General features: G+C 43.3%; 1 protein-coding gene across 9 annotated transcripts in view; it reads right to left on the bottom strand.

Moving 5' to 3' along the window:
* Positions 1-3,123: 3,123 nt before the first annotated feature.
* The window catches only part of kirrel3b (kirre like nephrin family adhesion molecule 3b), a 147,603-nt gene continuing 123,032 nt past the window's right edge, over positions 3,124-27,694 (bottom strand). For 2 of the 9 annotated variants that reach the window (XM_086215442.1, XM_086215444.1), the window contains exons 8-17: positions 23,939-24,087; positions 23,726-23,853; positions 23,193-23,319; positions 17,154-17,254; positions 13,617-13,827; positions 11,747-11,854; positions 11,143-11,226; positions 10,736-10,851; positions 9,953-10,039; positions 3,124-7,723 (exon numbers count right to left, since the gene is read on the bottom strand). In XM_086215442.1, coding sequence (XP_086071568.1) covers positions 7,262-7,723; positions 9,953-10,039; positions 10,736-10,851; positions 11,143-11,226; positions 11,747-11,854; positions 13,617-13,827; positions 17,154-17,254; positions 23,193-23,319; positions 23,726-23,853; positions 23,939-24,087 — 1,573 coding nt within the window. In that variant the 3' untranslated portion in view covers positions 3,124-7,261. The remainder of the gene's footprint in view (positions 7,724-9,952; positions 10,040-10,735; positions 10,852-11,142; positions 11,227-11,746; positions 11,855-13,616; positions 13,828-17,153; positions 17,255-23,192; positions 23,320-23,725; positions 23,854-23,938; positions 24,088-27,694) is intronic. The other 7 variants (XM_086215445.1, XM_086215446.1, XM_086215443.1 and 4 more) reach the window with 6 other exon arrangements.

Below are 27,694 nucleotides of genomic sequence, written 5' to 3'. Positions count from 1 at the left end.
TAGTGAAATTTTGCAAATAAAAATAGGAGAAGTGAGAAAGACAAATAGTAATTTATTTATTCAGAATTTCTCAGAGAGAACTCAAAGTGCATTACATAGGAAAATAATGCAATAAAAACTGTGGGCAAAGAGACAATATGACACACACTCAAATTTGGGAACAAGTTATATCCCATGGCCTGAAATGTCCAAGTTGAGGGAACGAGTTGAGTCAAAAATTACCCATATTTTTTCCAATACAGCCACCTTGGGACTCCGCAAGACTGTTCTGAGCTGCTGTTTCTGCGTCATTAAACGTGCATCTTATTTAACAAAAAATAAAGCACCTCTGATAAAAATAATGGAGCGCTGCTGGACGGAGGAGCTCAGGGTTTCTTGGTTGTCATGAGGCTGCTGGATCTGACAGATTTAATTCATCAATTTCCAGATATGATGCTAGGTTTTCCAAAGTGAAACAGAACCCTCCTGCCAAGATTCCATGTCTTAAAAAAAAAAAAAGCAGATGCTGCTTGCGTGCGTTTACCTGTGGAACAGCTGCTAATAAACAAAGGCGTATAAAGGAAGCATTCTGGGGCAGCCGGGTGGAGCTCAGCTTCAACATGTCATTCAGCACTTTTCAGCTTGCTACTAAAACATATGGTTTTTAGTTTGGAGCCTGTAAACAAGTTTGACTGACAACAAGATCAGACTGTGACAGTTTCAGTCGGAGTATAAATGGTGCTCACACTCACACTCGCAGTGAAGTCACCAATTAGACCAAGTTTGTTCATTTTTTGTCACGTGGCATGTGCTCCTCAGTGCTCCTCCCACCGCCCTCTCTCCACACAATGTAAAGACAGTTCTGTGCTCGGTGAAGCAAAAGTTGAGTTATTTTAAATGTGTTGAACTGAATACCAGCTGCAATTATTCACCAAGCTGATTCATGACAGAGCCGCCTGCTGGAGCTGCTCCTCTGAAAGGTTGCAGACTCATTTGAGTCACTTTTAGAGCAACACTGAATTTCTTGAAAGCGCAGCAGCAACAGGAGTCTCAGAGAGATTTCAACTACATCAGGAGTATTAGGAATGGTTTATTAGTGCACTCCAACAACCAGTTCCATGGAGAGAGTTTAAAGCAATCCTGTGAGCGAATGTCTGGCTTGGATCTGTTACGTAATGACTTGGATTTCCATGATTAGTCTAATCCATCACAAGTGGCACCATTTGTGTCATGTTTGCAAAACAAGCATTTTGTATTCAGAGAGGAAAGCTTTTCTTGGAAATCATGTTGTTGGCAGATGGATTCTCAATATCAAGACCAGACTGGTGAAAGCACTTTTTTGCTTTGAGGTAACCTCATGTAGGAACAGCAAGTCCTCGTCAGTCTGGGTTCTTGTTTGATATGTAGGAGTGAACGCTTGCTTTTTCTCTTCTACGCCAAAGAGGGTTAAACAAGGAGAATTGTTTCTGATGCAGGACTTCCAAGAGTGCTGTGTTTTCATGCAGGCTGCGAGTGTATTAATCCAGCTCAAGAGTAATTGCCCTTGCATGGTATTGACTCTATGCATGAGGGAATTCAAATCACCTTTATGTTTCGGTTCTTTAAGATTGGCGCTAGGACTTGAGACAAGCTAAGGTGTTTATGTGACTTCATTTAATTTGAAGACTGCACCGGTCCTATTAATGGATTAAAAAGGCTGCATGTAAATGTAATGGGGTAAATCTGCTGACTGTCTGGGGAATTATCAGAGGGGCGCGTGAACCCCAGTGGCTGCATACATACAGTACTGCATACATACAGTATATATACGTGAATTTAGGGAGCAGCAGAAGATAGTAAAGAAGAATAATGTGTGTGTGTGTGTGTGGGGGGGGGGGTCATTGAACAGACTTGATGGATTGATGGAATGACTGTTGATGGGCAGGTGGTGGAGGAATCCAGGCTTGCTGGTGAGCAGCAGAGGCAGGCGGGTGCCATGGGCGGTCAGGTTTTCACAGAGAATAAGCAAGAGGCAGGAAGACCTGGACACTTAGACTGCAGACTTCTAGCTCAAGACAAGAACCCAACTTCAAAGTCATGGCGCCGTCTGGTTCAACTACACCACTGACATAAACAGACAATGTGAGCGCCTGAAAGACCAGTCTTATACTGCAGAGCTGATTGCAGTAGATGGAAACCAGGTGTGCAGAACTCAATCAGGTGAGCGATGGCAGCTGGGAAGTGTTAGCCACGCCCACACCACAGACACAACTCCACAAAGATGGGAAGGACACAACGGGAACTGGAGGAAACAGAAAAAGATGCACCTGTGACTGATTATTGAGAAGTCAACGTTCAAGAGAGCTTTTTCAGGGAAAACTACATAAAGTCAGACAGTAAACCGACCGTCAGACACCTGCTAGAGAGATTTTCAATACAGCAGCTACGTTGCTAATCTGTGGCTGACCTGCAGCCCCTTTGCCTTCATTGATGTACCAGTACACACGGTTGATGTACCAGTACACGTATATCATGAGCCACCTTTAACAAATAAATGAAGGATGCAGTCCCTGGAGTGAGGAGTGGTTAAGGATTTATCATTTGCATAACAGTAACATAAAGGAGCGTCACGTGGTTTCAAGGAGCAGTAAATGTCTCTTTCATTCCACTCAGCTTCATAAAAACAACAACAAAAAAACAACTCTTATTTGTTTTTTGTGGCATTTCATGTCCACGATAAACTACAGATGGAAATTCTGACTTGACAGTTTATTTCTATTGTATGTCCTTTTTATGCAGGCTTTAAATTTGTTCCAGATTATTCTACATATTTGATTTTGTTCCAGCCGTACAAGTGAGCTACAATCATTTACACTCATAAAACACTTGCAGATCATGTGGAACGGAAGCGAAGATGCCTGCTTCGGGACTTGTTTTTTCCAGAAAGATCTTTGTTTATTGCAAAGCAGGTGAGGGCAGAGAAGAACTGCTTTGTTGCAAATCTACAAAAATGGTGTCTCCAACTCAGCAGGACCCCAAATCAGCCCTGGACATGAAGGTTTATGAATGCAGCCTTTAATCCTTGCAGACATCCCGCTGTGCTTCTGAGCAAACGCTATCTCACCTCCACCTGGTCCCATTCATTCTCAGAACAATAATTCAAAATAAACACAAACATTGTTTTTATTCTCCAAATATACAGAGCAAAAGCATCATAGATTCACAGACCAGTACAGTTAAAATACAACCTTTTTTCTCTTTTTTTTCCTTATACATTGGGCAACTGCTTGAAAATAGTGGTTTACCCAGAAAAATGTACATGTTGGAATTTCATTACAGTTATGCTTATGGTTTACAATTTTTACAAACTCTTGAAATGACCATCGAACTGAATCACTCTGTCAGACCCTGGGCAATGTAGCATTTGTTGAAAAATTAGCATCATGTGAGTACAGAGGAAGTCAACCAATTACACAGAATAACGCTCATTCCACTTGTGAGTGCATCTCTGCGTCTCCTTGGGTTTGCTGTGACTTCGAGTTCACCAACCAAACCCTGGCGATCGCTGGTGTAGCCTGTGGGCTGAAGCAGATCTGAGGAACATTTGCAAATGCTATTGGGCCCAGGCCATGTCCCTTAGAAACAAAAAGAAATGGGAGAGAAACAGAGAGATGGACAGAATTTACACGTTGTATAAGGGCTTATGATGATAGTGTCAGTACCACCTTTCAAATGGCGCCTTCGTTAATGTGGCGCATCACGAACAGTTACACCTCTCATACAGAGACTTCTAATAGCCCCATGTAAACCTCCCTTTGCAGGCAACAGCAAGTTATTGACAGAGCCAATGTTCAGCACTTCTTTATCCACTTTTCCTACCTTTTTTTTTTTTTTTATCAGACCAAGCAAAAAGTTTTGTGCAGTAAACAAATTTTGTGAGCAGGCTGAGGAGCCTTTAGAACTGCATATCTGCCAGTTTTCTCTTCGCTCTCCCTCTAACCTCCGATTCTCATTGTCCTTATCCAGTGTGGCTAGTCCTTAGCACCCCTGAATAATAAATTAGCTTGCATCCTCAGCTCTGAAAGGATTGTTTTTTATCAGTAAAGGGCAGGAACCCCTTGTAAATGGTCTGGCTCTTTGTGTTTATTCATCTGTCATGGCCTTGCATCTGTGCGGTGCTTGCAGCCAGGCAAACAAGCCCTGCCAGCAGCAGTCAGAGAGGCGTCCACAGGTGAGCAGGGCAGACTTTGGCTCCACATGGGCTTTGATTCCCAAACACTCACATTCTCTGGTACACTCGTGTCCAGGGTAGCTCCTGCCATGGGGGATGGGACAGAAGGCTGGCTTATCAAATATTTATCTGTTAGCTGAGCAGTGAGCACTGCTCTCGACTGGGACAAAGCTTTTTGTTTGGATTAGTGCAGGAGCTGCATCAGATATGGGAAACTCGACCATTCAGGCTGTTTTCAGGGAGACATATGCTGACTGTAAGTGAAGAGTAAATTCAAAAAGGACTAAAATTGTCCCATAAAGTTAATTGTGATGGTGAATGCTGCGAAAATGAATTAAAATGACGAGTTAACATGAAGCCAAATGTAATAGTGCTGGGCACGTATTACATATGCGGGCGTCTCTCTGAAGATATAACAACCTCTTACTGCATTTTACTTCAAAGCTGTCCAGCTAAGCTCAGCTCCTCCTGTGTGCTTAGTGTACAAAGTTTTCCCTGTGAAGATAAACTGCTCACACATGCCTTTCTTGTAATTTGTGAGAAACAAGCAAGTTTGATAACATTTTTGGAAAGAGAAACAAAGAGAGGATGATTGTCTGCCTGTACAGTTTAGATGCCGCATGGATTTACTGAGCTCTAATATAGTGAAATCAGACTGAGGAAGAAAGAAGAGCCAGGAAAAATTATATACAGTGAAAGACAGCATTAGAGATTTATATACAGTCTGCTAAGTGCCAAGCTGGATTATCACTGTTGAAACAGAGCTTTTTGTCTTAAAACTGAACAATGGGCGCCAATCCATTTATAAAATTAGAGTCCAAACCACGCGCGCTCAAGTGGAAAACCCCATTCAAATGCCTCGAATATAATCCTATGTAAAGTGCTTACAACAACAATTTGCTTTTGTTGGAAATGCTCTGCTTGAGGTTTCATGGGTTCTGTTTCAAGCTCACGTCCCTCTAAGTGACTGCTTTATCACAGAAATTACTGGCTAAACCATCGAGTAAGATGAGATATCTAGAGAGCCATGCGATTGTTGTCTCGATGTGTTAAAACAGAGGTGACTCCTACATTGTTGGCCACTATTTCCTGTTCAGTTTCCAAGAAATCTGCTCTCAGGCCTGAGAATCCTCCCTTTTCCCTTCATACGACTGATCAATTAACACATAGCTGATTCCATCATGTGGCTTGAGAGGACCTTGGATGCCCAAAGACTTGTGAGATTGATGATAAATCACATGCGATGGAATGTTGAATGCCACACAGCTGCTGGAATGTCACCGTTCCGGAATAGCGAAGGTCCTTTTCAGTCCTAAAGACTCTGCCACAGCCTCAGGTGCTAATAATGGGCTCCTGACTTGATCTTGGTTGGTTAGCGTCTCATTAATGTCCACATTTCTGTTAAGTGAGGTGGTTGGTATTGTCCAGGCGGCACTCCTTTTACAGTGGGTGTACCGTTTATGTACTACTTGCAGGATTTCCAGTGTTCTGTACTGCAAAAAAGCAAAACTCTAGTCATTCGTGTGTTGTGCCTAAACATGCTCAGTGCATGACATTGAATGGACGTTAGTGTGGATGCAGGTTAGATCACTATTCTGTCTCTACTCTCAACTAAAACACTGTCAGTGGCTAAATAATGAACCAAATTCCATGTCACATACAGTGCAAAACTGGACAAAGTAAAAAGATGCACTTGATAAGAGTCAGCGTACCACCATCAGCTCCACAGTAGCCAAAAACAAACAGCAGAAAGCCAGATAAAAGCATTTAGTCACTTTGCTTCTCATCTCCCTTGATGACCAGCATGATCACATGCACAATCCTGATGCACGAAGCTCCAGTATCATCAGTGACACCGACAGTAGCATTGGGAGAACCACACCATTAAAAGCTCCATTAAAATATAATGTGTACATGTCATTCCACATGAGTAGGAGAACCTCACAAGTTCAACACTATTGCAGTTTGTGGGCTTTTCCCCTGCACACTGAGAGGACGCGGCTCCCCGTCAGCAGAAGAGCTGATAGCGGATTCTATCTTGGGTTAGTCAAAGTTTTTATTGACGCAGTTCAAGCAGACCCTGGAGGTAAAGTAGATAGGGTTTGTGGGACAATAGGAAGTGCTCATGTCTCATGAAGATTCCTCCATGAGTGAAATCAGAGTCAGAAATGGGATGCTAGAAAAGAAATTACAGTCACGTATGTACACTGGTATTCTTTTATCGCAAAGAGTCAACGTAAAATAACGACTTGGGGGTTAAAATGAGATCTCAGCCCTTCCTTATCTGCTTAGCTCTGTGGCCCAGATACAGCTGTGGAGAGGAAAAATACAAAACAGCAGTTCTTTAAATGTTCAAGATGTCTGTGGGCATGTGGAGAAAGTTGTATTCCACCTACACAGGAGACGAGTTTCAACAAGTCGAGCTTAACTTACAGAGAGCAAAAGAGGTGTGTGTGTGTGTGGGTGTGTGTGTGTGTGTGTGTGTGTTGGTGGGTGGGTGCAGCTGGGGGGGGGGGTTTATAGCTGTAACAACTTAAACCATGTGCACATTCAATTTTTGTGCTTCAAAACTATGAGAGCAGCAGGACATTGGTTCACACTCATTATTGTTCCGTTCATGCTGTTGGACTCCAACAGTCAAAACAACAATTCAATTTCCTGAATGAATGACAATCTTCAAAAGGCAAAAAGGGTCTTTGCCAGGAGAGCTGATTATCACACAAAGCCTGGTGCTACTCCTGTCCTTGATCAGCACACAATCCCGACTGCAAACTGTCCAATTCCAAACTTGAGTTGTTTCTGTCTTGGCAAATAACCTCAGTGGCACTGCTCCAATTATGGGTTAAAACGAGGTGAATGATGGTACAAGGGAAATATAAGGCTTCTTTATCCACTTCTGGGTACTTTTGAGTGGTCAAGTTACATGGTGTAGTCTAGCCAACCAGCCCCTGAATCTCCAGAGGACCGAAGCAGTCAAATGTTACCTCAGGGGTTCCTGGTAGTTAATTCCTTCACAGTTCACCAAACTGGCTGCTTACTACAGCCTGGATAAACACCCCCTCCTCCTGGTTGTCAGACGTGAGTCTGCATGCGCTTCTGGAGGGGCCGGGTAAGGTCTGAGTTCTGCGAGGATGACTGGGAATAGTGGGAGGAAGAGGAGGCTGATGCCTTGCTGTCTTTGTCAAACTGCACATAGCCATCCGGCTTACTGTAGCTGCTGACGCTGCTGTCACACTGCGTGTCGATAAAAGAGCTGGAGTCGCTTAATGAGCCGCGCTGGAACTCCCGCTCACACAGCTCAATGGAGCTGCTGCCCATGCCCAGCACAAAGCGTTGGCTGTAGTCATAGAGACGGTTCGGTCCTGCTCCCAGGGTGGAGTAGATGTTGGTGAAGGACATGCCCGTGGGCACCCGCTGCTTGCCCAGGGTTGCTGTGTTGGTGGGGTTCCTCACCTCTGTGGACGGGTTACCTGCCATGGTAGGCGTGTGGTGCTCTTTGAAGGTGTTGACACTGTAGTAGCCGTTTGTGGGGTCCTAATGGGAACACAGGACATGTAAATGGTTTCTCTGAGGTCTCACTAACAGCACATTAAATGGCAAAAAAGAGGTAAAAGGGTGCAGGAAAAAAGAAACTCTGCCCTTTTGCATTCTTCCAAAGGCTCAACAGAAGCCAAGGTCAAACTCCAGTAATTACCACTGACACGGATGAATAAAATAGCAAACGGCTGCTGTGTACATCATGAAGAACTGGAAAGTGGAGGCAGAGCTCAGTGTTAGGATGTAGTCAGCCCCATGTTAACCTTAAAATCAGGTTTCTCACTAATTAAGCAGGCCTTGATGATTCATATTTTGGTGTCTAATGTGTCACCGCAAAGTTCATTCACATACCAGCTTTAATTAGACCTAAACAGATTGTGGTCTCTGTAATTTCATGCAATGAAATGGCCTCTGAGGCTACAGCTGTATGTGTGCTGGGCTGCAGGCACGGGGCTGTTGCTTGGAGGCCAGTCAGGCTATGCTTGTGTGTATGTTTGTGTGTTCTGTTGTCCTCATGTGAATGGCTGTGAATGTCAAGCACAGTGAGAATAGAGGCAAATTCCCAAAAGAAGAATGCTCATAATGGGCAGATGAGAGTGCCGGTGAGAGAGGATCCTTATTACGCGTGTCACTATCAGACCACAGACAGAGAGGTTGTTTGCATCTGGCCTTTATCTCTTGTTCAGGCCCCCTTTGCCCTCGCCTCATGCCTGCTGTCATTAACTAGTATGAAAAAACCCCGGCCCCAGAGGAGACAGGTAAGCAGGCAAACCAAACAAAAGCACCCTCCAGGGAGCCGGCGCTGGCATTCGTTTGAACAGGAGCACAAATGAGTCGGACAGAATTTGTTACTGTGGCAGTGACATGCTGCAGAGACATAACCTGTGTCACCTTGCACATATACGACTGATTGTTGATCCAATTTTTCTGAAATGTAAATTGCGATGCGGAAATTTGCTTTCAGACTCGCAAACAAGAATAGAGATCGGAGGTGGACTAAACGCCTGCTGGGATAATCTGCTGTGCTTGATTCACTGATGCGTCTAAAAAGCACCGCAGGGGTTCTTCTTAAAGGGTAGTAAACACTTTCATCTCTAACTTTAAGATTGGAGGGGAGTGTAGACAAAGAAGAAGATGAAAATTTCTGTTTAAAACTCATTTAACTTCTGGTTAATGCACTACATAGCGTGTTTGTGTATGTGGCTGTGTTGAGGCAGCTTGTGGAGTTTTTGCCTACGAGCAGCACATTGGCTGACCGTATTAATGGGCTGGTCCTCCACTGTGTTTGTTCACCTCATGTCCACATGCGTGTGGGTGACAGGCAAATTATTTCATAGAATTCCACTGATCTAAAGAATGAAGCAACACAACAATACGGGGTCTTTCTGTGTGAGTCTCCATGTTCTCCCTGTTCCTGCTGGGTTCTCTCTGGTACTCCAGCTTCCTCCACAGTCCAAAGACATCAAGAGGGGACCAGGTTAATCCAGACTCTAAATTGACCGTAGGCGTGGCTGGGAGAGCCAGTGGTTGTCTGTCCATATGTGTTGGCCCTGCCATGGACTGGTGACACGTCCAGAGTGAAGGCTGCTGGAATAGGCTCCACCCCCTAACCCCCACCACCCCGCAACCCTTCACAGGATAATCGGTAGAAAATGGATGGATGGGTTTTAGACTTCTTTCCATGGCTGTCAAGGAAAGTCAAAATGAAGGGTGTAGTTTTCGGAACAATAGCTCTGAGAACATAAGATATGAGAAAAGGAACTGATGGTCTCAAGAAAATGAGTAAAAGAGACAGTAAATGGGGAGTTTTTTCCCTCCTGAGACGTGGACTAAAGTACTGTGAGTCAACTTAAGAGGTTAGAAAAACTGCTGACAGACTAAAACCATTTAATAAACAGCCAGCACTTGTCCCAGCGCTACATGCTCTTTAAATTGGCCCAATCTAATCTATATGATATTTGGAACAACATAAGTAGCTCAGCTTAAGGGGCAATCAGCCGCTAATTTCTAGAACCACCTTTGATGAGAGACTAATTAATAAACTTGGCCTGCAGGAGCCATTTTGCCTCTGGACCTCTGTGAGGAAAAACATGTATGTAGCATGAGAAGGATAACTGCATTTCAGCTATTTTGGTCGCAGGTGCCCCGAAGGCATTTCTCTCTCCACCTTTTACTCTCATTCTCCCGCTTTCATGTCTTCACGCTGTCATTGTTCATGAGTTGTACCTTAATGTGCTGATACTCCTTCTCCTCCTCTTGTAAAACCTCCAGCTGCTTCAGAACAGATTCCTGCTGGAACTCTCCATGTTCAACCTGCATAGAAATCAAGTCGAGTCTGTGTAGTTTGTGAAGCGCTCAGAGTAAAACAGAACCTTTCAGATGGAGGTTTTCACTTGTATTCTTATCTAATATCAGTCAGACGTATTTCACCTTCGCTCAGCGCTGGCAGGGAACATTCATAATGTATCCTTTAAAATATTTATCCACACAAAATGCAGATTTGTAAGTTGGCCAAGCTCATTTCCTTGCACTAACAAGTAGCAACTGTGTTAAATATTTTGAAAGAAACTGTAATCCAAAACCTTTCACTACAAATAACCCAGCCCTGGAGCAAACTCCATGAAAACACTGGTTCAGCTCCAAAAACCAAACAGTTCTTTGTGTGTCTGGAAGGCATGCAGCTACAGAAGTACACCCACTGTAGGATTACCCAGTATGCATCAGCATCTCAATAGTTGCAATGTATTAGGGTCTGTTCTGCTCACGGCATCATATTGATAAATATAGCCCCTGCGCCTGACTGCTGCCCGTATGCATCTGCATGCCTTTCGTTCTTCCATTACTCACAAGATCCTGTTTTCAACAGCAAATGGCGACGCGCATCATAAAATGCATCCATTATGTTAATGGCAGGTTAAGAAGCACATACAGCAAAACAAAACCTCACTTGTTAAGATTTTATTTTTGGAAAAAAAAAATGAACAAGAAGTAGTATGATGCGACACTCACACTCACCATCAGTTGCTTCATGGAGGTGTGCTCTTCATTTTCTCGTGCAGCATTGTGGTCTTTGTGTACAATCTCCACCCGAATGTCATTTTTTGCAGACACGACTCCTTTAAGATCTGGCAAAAACAGATGACACCTATGTCTCAAGAACCTGATAAACCCCACTTTGTATTTGTTGACATTATAATTTCCCCTGGTGCAGTTTGCAGTACGACAGAATTTATCAAGATCTCTCGGTTCGGATTTTGAGAGCTCCCCCATTTCCCCCAAAACAATACAAGCATTATTAATCATTTGTTTCATGCCAACACAAGATTATCTTTTCTGCATACATATGCAATCTCACACAGCCTTCCACATTCTGTTCGGGACAATGCTGATGATACTGTCATATGACAAATTCTTACTTTCTGTTTTAATTTTGCTTGCAAGTTCTCTCTGGTGAGCACAGATGGAGACGGGCAGTGAGGGCATAACCAGGTGCGCTTCCTCTGTAGTATACAGACAATAGACATGCTGAAGGGACCAGTAGCACAGTTTCGTTCTTGGAAAGAGAGAGTTGCTAACTGTCTCTAACCTGAGTCACTTGGTACATGGGTGGGTGGCAGTGAACACAGCACATGATGGAAATAGCCTCGAAAGTGAATGCAGCCAGGCTGAGATTGCGTGAAATGAGTCCTAATCACAATCTGGCTATCTCTGCACCACAAAAAGATGTCCATCTCAGGGAGCGATCTCATCTGAAGTGTTACACCATGTCCCAGCAGTTTATCCTCTCCAGATTTTATCTGTAGTAGCCTGAATTTTCTTGAATTGCAACACTCTTTGCCAGATATGTAAGTCAAGTGTACAGAAAGGAACATTTGTCCCAGCAGAGGGGAAGGTTCCTTTGTTTTCATGAAAAATAAGATCCACATGTGAATAAATGGACATTTTTTTAGTGTGATTTGGGGCCATACAGTGGTTTGGCATGCATGTTTTAGTCGATGCCTTGGGGAAGAGCAGACATACTTCTCTGGGAACGGGTACAACAGAATGCTCCGATGGTGCCCATGAGGACGATGAAGGCCACAAAAGCTCCAACGGCAATGCCAATGATCACCGCCACAGGGAGAGATTCTGCAGAGAACAACAGACAGACATGTCTCGCGACAATAACGTACCACATTTCATGTAGACCATAGACTGTATTAAGAACTGGAGGCAGCCACTATGACCTCACCTGTTGTGTGGACTCCCATATAAGCCCACATCCCACAGAACCGTGGAGCTGCCCTTGCACAGTGTCATCAAACAAAGCTGCGCAATTAAAGCAGTTCAAACTGCACAAAGTCACGAAAGGCAAATATTCACTTACGATGAGATTTGATCTTAAGTCCAGATTTGCTTGTGAGTCCATTTATCACAGCTAGTTTGCTCAAAAACTTACTAAATGAAAATTAGCACACCACATTCAAATCTACTGATTGAAGCCATAAATCTGTTCGGAAAATGTTTGCCGAGGTTGTAAACCGAGGGAGAAGTTGGATCATTTTCTCCCTGCTGGTCAGTAGAAGGAATGCAGGTTCACCCAACGTCTGCATCTGCTTCACTTTTCCAGACTTTCGTTCATACAGTCTATGGAATGTACATCAAGTCAATACGGGGGAAGTGACGATACACCAGTGAACAGTCTTAAAGGAGAGGTCACCTCTCCTCTCGCTGGATTTCCCCACTCCCGTGCTTTACTATGCTATATTTCATAATGATTACGACATTATCCATCAGCCAAAAGGCCATGAAACTAAAACTGACAGGCACAATACAAGCCAAAAATATGTCGAGTATCTAGTATCTGTACATGAAAGCAAATTTAAAAACGACCTACCAAATCCCTTGTTGCCTGTCTGGGTAAACATTTTCCAAACATTTTATTTTCATATTGTGTATCTGCCGTATTGTTTCTTCACTCTGATTTACACTCATGTAAGTTCACGGAAGCATTTGACCGAAGACTTTTGTATTCACTGAATTCAAGAGTTTGTGTGCATTGGTTCACGGACACTCCCCTTTGTGTCTCTGCCCAGTTGCTGCGGTACATTTGCATCTGGGAGGAGATTAAATCTGCAGGCATAGAACCAAACACAGCTCTAACATTAAAGGTCCTCATCCAACACGCTTTAATGAGGACCCCGCATTTATGACCTTCTTGCATACTAAACCAATGCAAAACAACCGAGTGCTCTTCCGACACCATTAAAGCCTATTTAATGTCTTCATTGATCAATGTCACTTTCACATAAGCAGCTTATAATTCATCATTTGTGATAAGTGGATAGAATAAACAGCTTTCCCAACGGTAGAGGGGAAAAGGTCAAGAGATTAGAAAAAAAATTCGGAATCTTTTAAGGGCCTGGTTTACATAAAGGAAGGAGTGAGTAGAATATACACCAGTATACCAGCCATGAGTTCAACTGACCAGTTGCCTCCATGTCAACCCAGAAAAACTAATTTGGGATAATAAAGGAGTATATCAGTGTCATCATCACATTTACTGCACATCAAAAGTTTGGAGATTTAGGTCACGCTGTGCAGCAATGCCATCCCGCCATTCCAGATGGGTCAAATGTATTTTTAACAATTTGTTTCTCAGGAAATTCCATCAAAGGAAAATAAATAAATAGTTTACTGACATCTATGTGCCCAGTAAAGGACAAGCATAATATATCAGAGTAGGAATGTTCATTATTGTGCTTCATCATAACTCATATATGACCAGCTGACTCAAAGACACACGCCGGGCACAAACACTGACGGACAAGAAGAACCACAGTTCTATCACCAGCTACGACCACCACACACACACAAGCACTGGAGAAGAGGAAGGTGGAACCTGTCGAACCTTGGCTCCCACCTTGTTCCTTCAGGCGTATAATCTCGGTGTCTGAGCCAAAGCTGTTCCACGCGGTGCAGTTGTAAATGGTCTGGAAGTCAGCTGGGACGATGTTACTCATGGTCAGCGTGGAGATGACTCCTTCGTCTGTGGTGACTGTCTCTACTGTGTAGCGGCCAGACGTTCCAGACTCCAGCACAGTTTCTTTCCATGACCACGCCTGGGGAGAGACGGTGCGCAAAGAGATGGTATACAAATTCAGCGATGGCGTCATTTATGAGAGAGTGTCATGAGTTTTCTATCTGAGGCAGCAGCTCATCACGCAAGTTTATCCCACTGTACAGGCACCGACATGGCACCAGGTCACATGTTTCTCCACGGGAGGACACTTGCTCAGACCCAAGGACACTCTTTCCAACGCTGCATCACATTTTGCACTGTACTCATGAAAAGTACTTATCAAAAGATCCTCACATGTACCAGCGGTGGAATGCATGGATAAAAGTACTGTGAGCTGTTTTTGCCGAAAGACGCATAGAATTGTAAAAGCGAGGATCAATATGAGGGAAGAACTAAAGGGACTGAGAAGACAGCGCGGTACACCAGTGCAATCATTCAGTGTCCAACTCCTTCAATGAATGGCTGTGTTTCAGCCAAACAAGCAGCGTGTCCACCACTCTGGTTCTGAGTGAAAAGTCTCTCACTATGAGGTGACTTTCCATGGTATTTTTGACAGATCTTCCCCATCATGTGGTCTGACTGTGGCGATCGTCTCATCTTCCTGCCGCTCTGCCATTTCTCTTGGTGTCCAACAACCATCCTTCTGTGGGTCTCTTGCGGCTTTGAAGAGCCACAGCCAGCAACCTTGCCAGTGAGTCAGATGTTAGCAGGCTATCCGAACATGTGACCAATAAGGTAGAACACCTGACTGAGTCTACTCTGACCCTGAGAACAGCTGCACATGCAACATCAGTGACTCCACAAGGGGCCTGTGGTACTAAAGTGTAACAGCTGACGGAGCCACTGCACGTATGTCGATCAGTGAATCCTTCCAGTGGGTGTCTGAGCTCCCTGGAAGCTGATTAACGGCGTGCTGCTGGTCTGGTCACTGATGGAGGACGCTGCACTGTGACCTGCAGCTTTATGTTACAGGTGTGGGTTCACATGCAGTGGGCATGTACAAATGTAGCAAGTGCTTCACACGAAAAATAAAGCTTGTTCTATTTTTTTCTGTTATATTGTGGAACGAGTTTGTGACAGTGATGTCACTGCAGTGGCATGAGCTCATGTTTGCGTCTCAGAGGGAAACAAATCTGTGAGACGACACTTAAGATGTTTTATTTTCTTGCGGATGGTAAAGTGCCTCTGAATGCTGTGCTTTCATTAAAACGTGGTTAACTTGCCCCATTTACCGTTGTTCATCTCTGTTTGACAAGCTGCCAGCTGACTGACACAACTCCTGCATCTAAAGATTGAGCCAATGTCTCCTGGATAATTGGAGCTGCGTGTGTTCAGACCTCATCCTGCTTTAATGTTTGAAATACTCAGCAGTTGGATGTGGCTGATGGGAGCTCATATGTTACTGTTTGTGTAATATTGCTATTAGAATGACTATCGAATAGTCCCTTCTTTGAACACGTGAAATAATTAGGAGGGCAAACTTATTTAAATATGTTCAAAATACAAATTCTCCTAATCACTAAAAAGACTATTTCTTTGTTTCGAATGCCTGTGCTCATCATCACAAGCATCTTTAACAAGCACTCGATCCTCTAGAACGGCTGTGCATTGCTCATGTGCACAAATTTACAAAATGCTGCAGTTTTTGGTAAGACTTTGATGGACAGACCATTAAACTGAATAAATGTTTTCTAGAATAATAGAATAAACAAAATGTCCAAATAATGAAGGGTAAGGAATGGCAGCTATGAAGAAGAGATGTGTCTGGCATGTGATGGATTGATGTTGAACTGTAACGACACTCACATTGTTGCAGCAAGTGAAATGTAGTGAAACAATAGATATTTGCATATTCTGGGTTTATTTATGCAGCGCTATGATAATTGCTCCGCCAAGAAGGTTGTTAGCTAGTTAGTTTGACTGTCTGTCAGCAGGATTAGGCAGAAACCACTGGGCCTATTTTCATGCAGGTGGGCGGAGGGGTGCAGCCAAGGAAGACCCAGGACAGATCTGGGTCAGAGGTCAGATCACTTATCAAACATTCTGCCATCAATGTGAGAAACCTGCGACTGCCACCACTGCTCCTGAAGCAATGATCACGAAACACACTTGTGTCAACACTTTTGGAAACGTATCTGGAAACATACAATGATTCCGTGGACTGCTGGCATCAGTGGAGGCGGATCAGTAACAAATCCACAGGTAGCACACGACATCGTGAGCCAGGAGGAGCCAGGAACAGCCAGGAGGAGCCAGGAACAGCCAGGAGGAGCCAGGAACAGCCAGGAACGGCCAAGAGCGAGATCCCAGGACATTCACAGCCATTTTTGTTTTATATATATTTTAATTCATGCATTTAGTTTTCTTTATTTGTCCTGAAACCACGATAATTGTTAGTACCAAGAGGACACACACACACACATAGATAGATGGATGATAGATGATAGATAGATAGATGGATGATAGATGATAGATAGATGATAGATAGATGGATAGATGGATAGATAGATGGATAGATAGATGAATAGATAGATCGATGATAGATGGATAGATAGATGAATAGATAGATCGATAGATAGATAGATGAATAGATAGATCGATGGATGGATATAAAAACACACAAACAGATTTAACAGTAAAGGTTTGAATGATTGTGTGATTTTTTTTTTAAATCCTGTTTTGATTTTTTCTGTTGCTTCCAAATGGCCAGCATAGAGAGTTTTTCGGGGTTTTCTGCGCTCCCACCTCAAAATATACTTTGTTTCATATTTTTTCCCGTCCACATAGAATAAGAAGCTGGGCCGTTTGACAACACAGACAGGAAATCCAGGGTGAACCCTCCCTCCCTCACCTCGCCGACCGGCCTCCTCAGGCGCAACTCTCAAATAAACCAAATATTAATTACATTGTTGGTTAATGCTGGACATCAATATAATGATAATGGAAGAAAAAACACACATTAGATGACAAAGTACGGCAATTAACCACACGCTTATGCAAACACACCCACACACACATACACACATGCGCACACACACACAAATTAATAATTAGAGCAAACTGAGCTCAGAGAGCAGGCTGTTTATATAAGGTCCATAAATCTTAATGGGAGCGCTAACAGAGCATAAGTGTGTATTAAATGAGAAACTGTGGGTTGTGATGGCTGCTTCATATCTACCTTTTAAAATGAAAACAATGATCAAACCAACTCTGTATTTGTTTTACTCCTCTTGTGTGTGTCGCCCATGTTTATTGAGGAGTGTTCCTACACAGACATAAAGAGTACCGGTAGGTTTGTTCTGTGTTAACAACCCAGAGAGGAGAAATGGCCTTAAAAGACGACACAAACAGTCCTGGTGTACTCACAATGCGGTCTGGAGGTGGCGTACTGCGAATGAAACATTTGATTTGTCCTTTTTCTCCATGCAAGGCCTGTTGTGTCTGTGTGCTGGAGATGGAGGGCGGCCCTGAGGAAGAACAATCAAAGAAGAGACGAGTTACAGAAATTCAACATTTAAATTAATTCTAAGTTTGAGGTCATTCGACACTTCTACTTAGCGAAGTTCTTGTGGTATATTATATTCTAATCTAATCTCCCTTTCCGATCAGTAACACCTGAAGTGTTCAGTGATTTGGGACTCCCAGGGAAGATATATTACAGTGCTATGTGAACATGCCTCAGGCCTCAGTACAATCTACCCAAGGACACGGCAGGACTGAATGAAGGGCATAAGTGGGGGCTCACACCTCATTCTGGATCAGGAAATTGTTGATTTATGGCTGGTTTGATTTCTCCCACTGAGATAAACGTTGCTGGAGAGAGCAGACTGCAGTTTTTTGGAGCGTAATCAGGACTACACAGATGGAAAGAGAAAAATGCCTTTGTTGGAAGATAACACACTTGTCGCAGGGTTTCACCTCAATCAGTTTGCCTGCAGCCAATTTGACCCCTGAACCAGCAGGTCAGCAAATAATTTAGCATTAATCCCTTGCTTTTAATACGACTCCCGGAATTCACAGTCAAACGATATGGAAAGAAACTATACCACAAAATACATGTTAAGATCATATCCCCGTGCCATGTCAGTTTTGTAGTAGACAGTAAAGGTGTAAAGGTCATGTTTCTGTTAGCTGCAGGTGTGGACCTCAAGCCAGTGAGCGTTAGACCATGATCGGACCCCGAGATCCCTCCAGATGACGGCAGCTCAGCCTAAATGACTGCTCGGCACCGCCATCTGGTCCGGAGGCTGTTCACACCAGGTGACAGCACCAATATTAAGACATGTTGTCACACATGACCCAATTCTGTATTTAGAGAAAATTAAAGCAAGAACAAATTAGTTTATACACATGCAGAAACAGTAAAAGAACTCTAAAAGAACCGGTTAGGTTTCTAATAAGCGAGCAGATAAACATTGTTTTGTTCCTGATGCTGTTTGTAGTTAAATCTATCTAGAACACTTCTTCTCCCTACTCCAGTCAGTCTGAGATTTGAACAAGATGGAGGAATGACTGAGACGTTGCTTTAGTGAATTTCCCTGTCGAGTTTTGAGGACTCAATTCAGTTCATACAAGAAATGTGACATTTCTGCTCCGATCAACCGCAGCTTCCTGCCCTCCAAAGCTTCAAAAGAGATTCTCCCACAAAAAACATGCACACACGGACGTAATCAAACATTTAGCATGTCTCTTGTGATTGTTAAGGTTAAGAATGTGTGTTTGAGGGGGTGGCAAGTGAGGCAGCTTCTTGATTAGTGAGACAACTCGCTTCCCTGCCAACTTCCCTCAAACTCCTGCTCTCTGCCATCTCTCTGACGATACATAATTGCAGTTTATTACCTGTCTCTTATTAAAATGAATTAGCATTTTAATGAGAGTCTGCCAGATGGCGTCTTGGTATGCTACTGGAGGATGCTGGAAGGCTGCTGCTGGTGCAGAGTGAATGATGCAAACGGTTTGAGAAAAATGCTTTTCCTGTTCTTTCACTGGTTCGCCAGTGTGAAATTACAGCGGTACAGCACGTGTTATGTAGCTCACATACAAATGTGTAAGTGTGTTGTACATGTGCTAAATCCTGATTGGAAAATGTATGTCGTGGTTCGCGCGAGCTCTGATGGTAAACACACAGTGAGATCAGTTGGGTGCAGGCTGCAGAAGGCCAGTGGTCGTGACTGGGGAGGATCTATTCTATTGATCAGAGCTGCAAATGAGGAATATAATTGAATAACGTTATCTCACTGACTCAGGTTGAAAGTGTGTGTGTGCATGTGTGTACTATTTGCACTATCAGAGCAAAAAGGTGTTGGCAGCGAGGTGGTGGGTGGCATGACAACATCAATGATAGCAGCAGGGGAGGCAATCAAATGTTGGGAGCAATGTTTCATTCATTCATCAGAGGAGGTGTTAACTCTGAAGTGGACGTTTCAATCTGATTACGCATTATTGGCGGGGGTGTCAAAAGGTCAGTGCTTACATTTCCTTAAACTGAGGTACTCTGAACAAAAGCTTGACATTTCCTCGCCGCCTCAACACAGCTCTCTTGATTTCTTTTCTTTTCTGAAAGTGAAGGAAAATGGCTGCTCTTGTTGGAAGACCCTGTCAACACTTGTGTTGAGGCTGTCCTATTAGCACCAAAACTTTCACCTCAGTATTTGGTTGTACATTTATGTTACACTTCCTTACAAGCCAACATTAATTTCGTCTTCATCCCAGTCGGCCGACTGAGGTAGCCGTCATGTTTAACTTAATACAGTACACCAGCCACCGAAGCTCTGGCAGCTCTGCCATGTTTTATCTGCTTTAGCTCAATATGTTTCTGACACGGAGCAAACAGAGTTTCGTCTTCCTCTCTTTCCCTGCAGCGTGGTACGGACTGCAGTTACGCTGCAGGCCCCATTCCTGCCTCACATCAGTGCTTTGTTCAAATGAGTAACTTTTGAATGGCTGTAAAAACATCGACTCATGTGGTTCAATCCTGATTTATAGAAAGAAACTATAAATTAACAGGAAGCTCCAGCATAAAGAGTGGCACTGCCTCATTATTGGCAAATGATGATGACCCAACACAAGGAGCCTCTTGTCTGCGTTATTGATCTATTATGAACAGAGACAATCGTCTTAAAGGGATCAGCCAAAGTGCCATCACCGCTTCTCTCACGGAAGGGAAAGACTTGCCAGGAATGAAAGGGAAGGTTGCCTGACAAACATTATAAGCTATCAAACTCTGAGAGAGACACTGACAAAAATACATTGAAAAAAATCAACAAACGGAAATGATTTGAAAGGAAAACAACACTTTAAAGCGACTGACCTACAACAACGATATGCATCCAGTTGAATACAAGTTTTATATCAACAACCTTGGTAGAACACTTTGGCTCACTTCTAGCTTTTTCAACATGACCAAATAAATTATATATATATTTCTTTTTACACATAAAAATTTACTGTCGGAGTTGAGCACAGACAGGTGCACATAATGGGGAAAGTAAGTCTTCCAGAAAATATCGCAGATCATATGTTGCTACTCGTATTCAGTTGGTCAGATAAAATGTGCTGCATCTTAAATGCCGTTTTCTCCTTCATTAATTTGCACTTTTCTTTCTTATATAGTGTCATTGCAAGTTTAAGGAGGACTGGAATACTAATTTACTAGGCACATAAAGGCTGTCTAGAAAGAGAAATGACGCAAAAAAAAGAGACTTATAACAGCCCAGTGCTCTGTGGGCTGGTGAGGGAAACTCAGGCCGGCCCGCTCCGTTCCCGTGGTGATGCTCTGCCTAAGCTGGCCAAGTACAGAGAGCATGCTACTTGGCTCACACACATGCTCACAAACAAATGTATGTACTGATCTATGCAAACATACACACATGCTCACACACACAAACACACACACTGGTAGAAATAATTAATATGTATTGCATGAATATATGCTGCTTAAGTACACAAGCTAAATCCTTTCAAGTATGTCAGATAAATTGTTTCAATTCCAACTTCTGCAGGATGGTAGAAGAGTCATGCATATATATTGTGTCCTATATAAATAATCACATGCATGGATGTGCACAACCCTGTTTCATGTCACCACTTGAGGAAGTCATAAGCAATGCTGAGGAGCATTCCTTTCTGAATGTGTGACTGGAGTAAGCAATATGTATCCATTAGTGACTTAAACACAAACTGCCTCCCCTGCTAGCTGTTTGATTATAATTAAATTACATTCTTCCCCAGGGAAGGCAGGAATCCTCATGTCTATGTGGTTTGCCACAGTGGGAGTCGGTGACACGCAACGACAGGAGAGAGAGAGAGAGAGAGAGGGAGAGAAAGAGAGAGAGAGAGACGGAAGGAATGACAAATTATAAACACGCGTAATCTAAATGATAGCATTAAGGAATTGGAGAATAACTGGAGGGAAAACAAACAGGAAAGAAACAACAGAGACTGTGACGTCGTGGATAAGCAGTATTGCCTGCAACATAACTGCGCTGTGGTCGTCATCCTTTGTGTTATTCATTTACTGAATGAAATAAATACTGCTGCCTGTCAGATATGGGGGTTTATGCCGTCATTCCCTATTGATTTGTCCAGTGTCTGTAATTCTGCATTAAGCTTGTATCAGTGCCCCTGGTGTTGAACTCAAGCAAATGCATTTCTTTATGGATGGAGAAAAACACCACCTGAGTAAAAGTTGCAGATTTAGTCAGTTTTTCCACTTCCAAGTGGTGAGGAAAACACACAGAGCTCACTGGGAATAGCAACAGCCTGTTAGCTAACTCCTAGCCTGTAAGCATGTTCTTGCTTTTCATGGTCTCCCTGAAATCTGCACCAAAATGCTTTCAACAGGCAAAGGAACACAAAAAAATAAATGGAGGGGGGGGCTGCCCATCCACATCAGAGATGCTGATAGGGATGGATGGCCGGGGGTCGACGAGCATACGCTCACACTGCCATGAGGAAAGGAGAGCGAAGGGGGATTTTGGTGATCTGCATTTCTGACAACAGCAAAGGACAATCAATGAAGAGCCTTTACACTCAAGCACCCCAAGCACAGTGTTTGCACTCTCACAAGTTTGACAATCTCATTCACCTCAAGGACTGGCTAAGAAATGACTTGGGATTCTTCATGTAGTTTGGAAGAAGAGAGGGATTTCAATTATTCAGGAGGGTAAAAAGGTAGGAGGCTTTTGAATGTCAAATACCAATTCAGGCAAGGAGAAGGTGGGCACAAAGAAAAGCCAAGAAGAAAATAATCAAATGAAAAGACTCGGAGACATCCAGAACTTGCTTGAATATAGTTTACCAGGAGTAAACATGCCATTCGCGCTTCATTTCCCAGCATGCTCAGAGTTGAGGCGTTCATCTGTTTCCCCTGTGCCATCAAAAACAACACATCTCCTCAGTTAGCACAAGGAGATGTGTCAACTTAAACTGGTACATTGTATATTCTCTATTCTCTTTACATATTAAGGCTACATAAAGGATGCCAGTATATGTTGCTATCAACAGAATAGGAAACAATAGAATTAGTGATGATTTTGCCTAAAGCCTCTTCTGGCTTGATTTCAAGTCAACTCCTCGCTGAGAAATACAGGGCTCATTGCAGTTCATAGAAAGTCATGGTTTTGATCTTGTGCTGGAGGGAATACTGGTATTCCATTCTCTCTGATATGCAAAGCCAACGTCTGGATTTTGAAAAAGAAAATCTTTATGCACACTGTTTTCTACTTGATGTATCTTCATCCCCAAATCACCACCGAGTTGCTTACAGGCAAACTGTTTTGTTAGCTTTCAAAATGTACAATGACACACTGTCAGCAGCGAGTAAATATCATGCCCCAGTTGAAAAAAACAAAAAGCAAAATAAAAAACCTCCCTGGTTTACCGTTTGTTCTGTCAGTCCAGGTTGCTTGGATGGACAAAAGGGAAATAAGATACGAGGAAATCCTGCAACCCACGTCGAAGCAGTTGGGCCACTCTGAAACAAGCTCCCAGAATATCAAGCGCTGATAATGAAGTAATTTGTTTGAGAGGTGCCAGGTCTCCCGCCAAGGCTAATACTCATTAGTCAGTCAGTACCTCAGAATAGGCAGCCTCCATATGACACATGCAGAATATAATTAGCATTTAAGTACATTTCAACTGTTTATGAAATGTGTGACCATCTTGGAGAGCGTTCAGTTGAAATTTAGGCCATTGCTTTTAGGCTGCATGTGATGACAGCTGACGTAGCTGCAGTGTCTTCTGTCTTTGTCTGGTAAATACATTTCCCTGCTCATTCTACAGCTGCGTCATTGTTTTCTTTGTTGCTGTTGATATCCAATCTCAAGATTACCACGTCTGTGCATGCAATTGAAAAGTTTGTGCGGCCTCGGGTCTGTTGGTGTGACCGCACTTTCAGACACTGACCATTCACGGTGAGTGAGACCTCCTTCTCTCCTGCTCCTACTCTTGGGACCACAGCACGGCAAACATATTTCCCCGCATCCTCCTGTCGCACGGATTTCAGTGTCAGGAGGTTCTCATTGCTAAGAACCTGCAGGGAAAAGTAGAAAATCATCAAATGCAATGACAGCAAAGACAAAGCAGTGCTACAGGGAGAGAAAGCAGGGCAGCACATGAACCATTTAATACTTTAAAGGGCACCTTTCCTCAATTATTAAAATCCAATTTAAGGTCTGAGCTCAGTGGAGTAAAGGGGTTGGCTTTGGCCTTTCATGTTGGTAAAGGGAAAGGTGGAATGAGTTTGTGGATTGAATCAGGAGATCTTGTGTATGTGCGTGTGTGCGCGTGTGTGTGGGGTTCAACAAAGAAGTCAGGCAGCAACGGTGTTCCGTGTCTAAATACATGATATAAAAAGTACTTCAAGACAAAAATAATTTTAGCCATAGTGGCTCTCTATGAAACATAGGTGAGTTAGAAGTGCAAATCAATCTACTAACCACGCCGGAGCCTCTCTTCATCCACACTATGGTGAGCGAGGGGTTTCCTGTCCAGGCACAGTTGAACACGGCATCAGAGCCAAGGTCCACCTGCAAGGACTGAGGCTCTGCAGCCATGCGAGGGCCAACTGTTGAGATAAAAACCATGAATGTGCATCAACTCGGTTTCACAATAAACCTGCAAAATATGTATAACCATATAGAAGCACTCACAGTAAACATCAACATTGCGGCTGATGTTGGTGCTTCCAAGAGGGTTGGTAACTTCGCAGGAAACAGGCTCTGTAAAGAAGGAGTGATCCACCATGACCTCATATGTGTCTCCAAAGACCTCCTTGATCATACTTCCTCCTTTGGCCCATCTGGTGAGAGGATTAGAGGGCAGAGAAAGGAGAAATCAGAGAACAATGAACAAGAAGAGGAAAAGGCACTTTTTACACACCTCCTTTGTCAATAGCTTTCTTTTGTGTGAATAAATCATAATTGTGGGGCGAGTTTTCTGTGCAGGCTTGTGCCTATTTTTTTGTGGCAGCCCTCCATGCTCTGACAAGCTCCCTGGTGACTTGGAGCAGACATCACGTTCCTCATTACACTAGGCAGCGAGTGCAGCACCGAGTGCCAGCGAGGAAAAACAAATCACAGAATGACAAATGGTAGCTCCCCACCTTTGAAGACGTTGGTTGACTTGTAGTGTATTACACACAACAGCTGACGGTAATAAATTGACTCAGGATCACATAAAAAACACGTGTTGGTGAATGAAAGCTTCTGTGATGAAGTAAACAGTCTGAGTTTAGGTTGGTGATGTCACAGACAGTGGCATCTTGGACTCTGTTGCTGCAGCAGACAAATCTCATTTATAAAACTAAAACAAAAGAACCTGTACATGCCTCTTCAGAGTGCAGAGGGACACACATCACATCACCCAACCAAACACTGCAGCCCTCCACAAAAGAGACGTGGCTTCGTGCTGATGTGGCAAACAGACACAAAGGCAATAGGACTGGTGCCCGTCTTCATTTGCTATTCCTGCCAGTACCGACAGGATAGGAACTCATTTGTCTTTCATGACTACGCTGGCTCCATGCTTGACTGAAATGTGATCATTTAAATGAGAAAAGATTACCTCATTCAATCAGTAAGTGAAGTGGATCAGAATCTTAATTTGTTGGATTTTTTTCAAGTTTAATTCTTGTGTAACAGGGCAACAGCCAAGAACACAGTAACTTCACCTGCATTCTCCAAAATATTTAAATGAGGTGGACTAGTCTTCTGCCCTGTGCACACTTCAGTTGCACTTGTCAAGTGTTTTCTCTACACGTACCTGAGACAGCCTTGGGACGGAAAACATTCAGTATTTTGCGTCTACAGAGTCACAAACACTTTGAGTAGCAGAACACCTCCTTAATATTAGCCGTGGGAATTGTGTGTATGCTCCGCTTTGCAAGACTGAAAAGAATGTGATAATGAACAAACTGTGTCTCAATATGAATATCATTATAAATGTTTCCACTTCTTCTTTCCATAATGATGGGGAAGCACTCATTGCCCCGCCAAGACCACGTGCTGTCTGCACGATCTACACTAACTACTGTGAGAGAAATAGCTTTGAGTGTATTTCGAGGAGATTTTTCTGAATTCCCCAGCTCTGGCTCTAATTTTTCAGGATCATAACATTTGGGAGTTACAACAGCCTTCCTCTAATTTTGAGTTTAATTTCCAACTTGATCCGTGGACAGATTAGCATGAACAGTGCACATGAATCTACTTTTTGGCATTTACTGAATGACTGACGCTAGTACATTTGTAGCTCTTGCAACAGGGCACTGAGGGTCCAATTGTGTCCTGCTGGTATCTGCAGTTAATGTGGACATCAGGGATGTGCTTGAGCCCGAAAACAGTAGCGTGAGCAAAATGTACGGATGAGCTACTTCCGGGTTGTGCAAAAAGGACGATATGGGGAAGACGGGTCAATCAAAAGCACCTTGGTGAAAAACTCCAGCAGAAACAAAAACAGCATGATTGAAAATGTAATTGCAAGGAGGCTTGTTTTGTGTGACATGCAAAGGAGGGGGTTTGTTGTCACTTGATGCATGGCGTGTGCAGATGAGGGACCCGATGTGCTTTGTTTGTTATTCTTTCTCTTGTCTCTGGTGGATTCTTGTTTGGCTCCAAAAGCCCCTCTGTGTCTTCATCAGAGGGTGGTTGAGTTATTCTGATGTATCCCCATTAGCCCTCCTACCATTAGAAACAGTAATGAAGATGTTCCAACCCACACGTCTTTCACTCTCAGAGTATGTTGATTCCCCGAGTGCTGCCGAAACACATGTGCATTACTCTCATTTTATTCACAGTTTCAGCTACTTTCATCTTCTCTTCCAACTCTTCACCAAGTCCTCTTCCATCCCCTGACTTTGTCCCCCTTGGGCTGCAATCTGGCAAATGTTCCGGTATCTATAGCAGTACACTTTATTTCCATTTTCATGATAAAAGTTTGATTTATTGAACCAGCGTGGCAATCACATGGGGTTGTAGGCGGAAAGCACCATGCTTTTGACTAGGGCCACCACTATCTTGGGTCTTTGTCTCAAGTGTCCATTGAATTGGAGGATGGCGAAGTGGTGCAGTGCACATTGAGAATGGATGACTCCCCTGGGCATGGAAAGGAGGCCATACGTCTAAGAACTACTCTGTCCTTGTGCTTTATCTGATCTGGGGTAGACAGAGTGTATTAGCACTGAATAATGGCCCCACATTGCTTGACCAGCTTCCTGCTCTCCTCTGTGATTGCTTTCTAAAGGGTGAATTCGCAGGGGGCTCTCCCTGGTCAAAACCTCTCAGGGAGGCATTATGAGGCCCAAAAATCCCCAGTCTACCATGGCCTGCACGCCAATGGTGCATGGAAGTACTGAAGTGCTTATATAAATTGCAGATAAATCTAAATGCGGGACTGAGACTGGAGAACTGGCAGAGAGTATAACCTTGACGTATCAGAAGTTATTAGTCTGTCTGGATAATATTTAATCCTATGGTGGATTGTGTCAGTGACAAAAAGCCAGACAGCAGAGCGATACGGGAAGAAAAGAGCGAGAGAGAAGGAAATGATTAAGGGAAAGTGGTGCTTTTAGCCCCTTTAACTTCCACCTCTGACTTTCTTTCATTCTGTATTTTGTGAAACTAAACCAATCTGGGATTACTGCCTCACCAGTCAGGTTGCCGTTTACATTCACGTCACATTCAGAGTCCGTTTTATATGTAGTAAAAACTTCTTCAGGATTTTAATGAAAGGTATGTAGTGAACACCATCTCTTCCAGAGTTATGGAGTAGAGTAACAGCCAGTAAAGTGTTTTTGCATAATATTATAATGTCGCAGTCAAAACGACATTTGACCTTTTGGATATCAAATGTAATCACTTCATCATTTCAACATACTGTACATTGTGGAAAAAAGGTCATAATCAGTGAAAGAACTGGTGAATTTGACGCCGTGTCCTCCGGGCGTTCATGAGGAGAGGGTGGACGTGGCCATGGCCATCACTGCTGTGGCGGCATGAAAAATAATCTCAACTGCTACCGCATTTTAGCTCTGCTCTAACCCCAGGGAGAAGTCTGACTCTAGCATTGATCCAGTCTCACAACAATAGAGGTGAAATCCCTTTTGCAGATGCAATAGACATCCTGTCATTGCCGTGCAACTGCACAATCAAATACAAACCTTGTTTTCCACAATATACCTGCCCTCCCTCCTCCTTCTCTCCCTCAAAAGGGCAGAATCTATCAAAGAGGCAACATCTCTGTTTTGCCACCTGTGAGTGTGCTGTACATCCATTTCATTTCCCAGTACATTACAAGATTCAGAGCCGGCCAATTCCCTTTGCTATCGATTTCATTCCATTTATTTTTCACCACTTTTTTTTAAAACCTCCCACACAGAAAACCATCTCTTGACAAATCAGTTCAGCATCACA

The sequence above is a fragment of the Aulostomus chinensis genome, chromosome 10 (assembly GCF_037954235.1).
Source record: "Aulostomus chinensis isolate RoL2024-O1b breed Wild chromosome 10, RoL_Achi_v1.0, whole genome shotgun sequence".
Classification (NCBI taxonomy): Eukaryota; Metazoa; Chordata; class Actinopteri; order Syngnathiformes; family Aulostomidae; genus Aulostomus; species Aulostomus chinensis.
The sequence above is the reverse complement of the archived record's forward strand: the minus strand, read 5'-3'. Positions and strand labels throughout refer to the sequence as shown.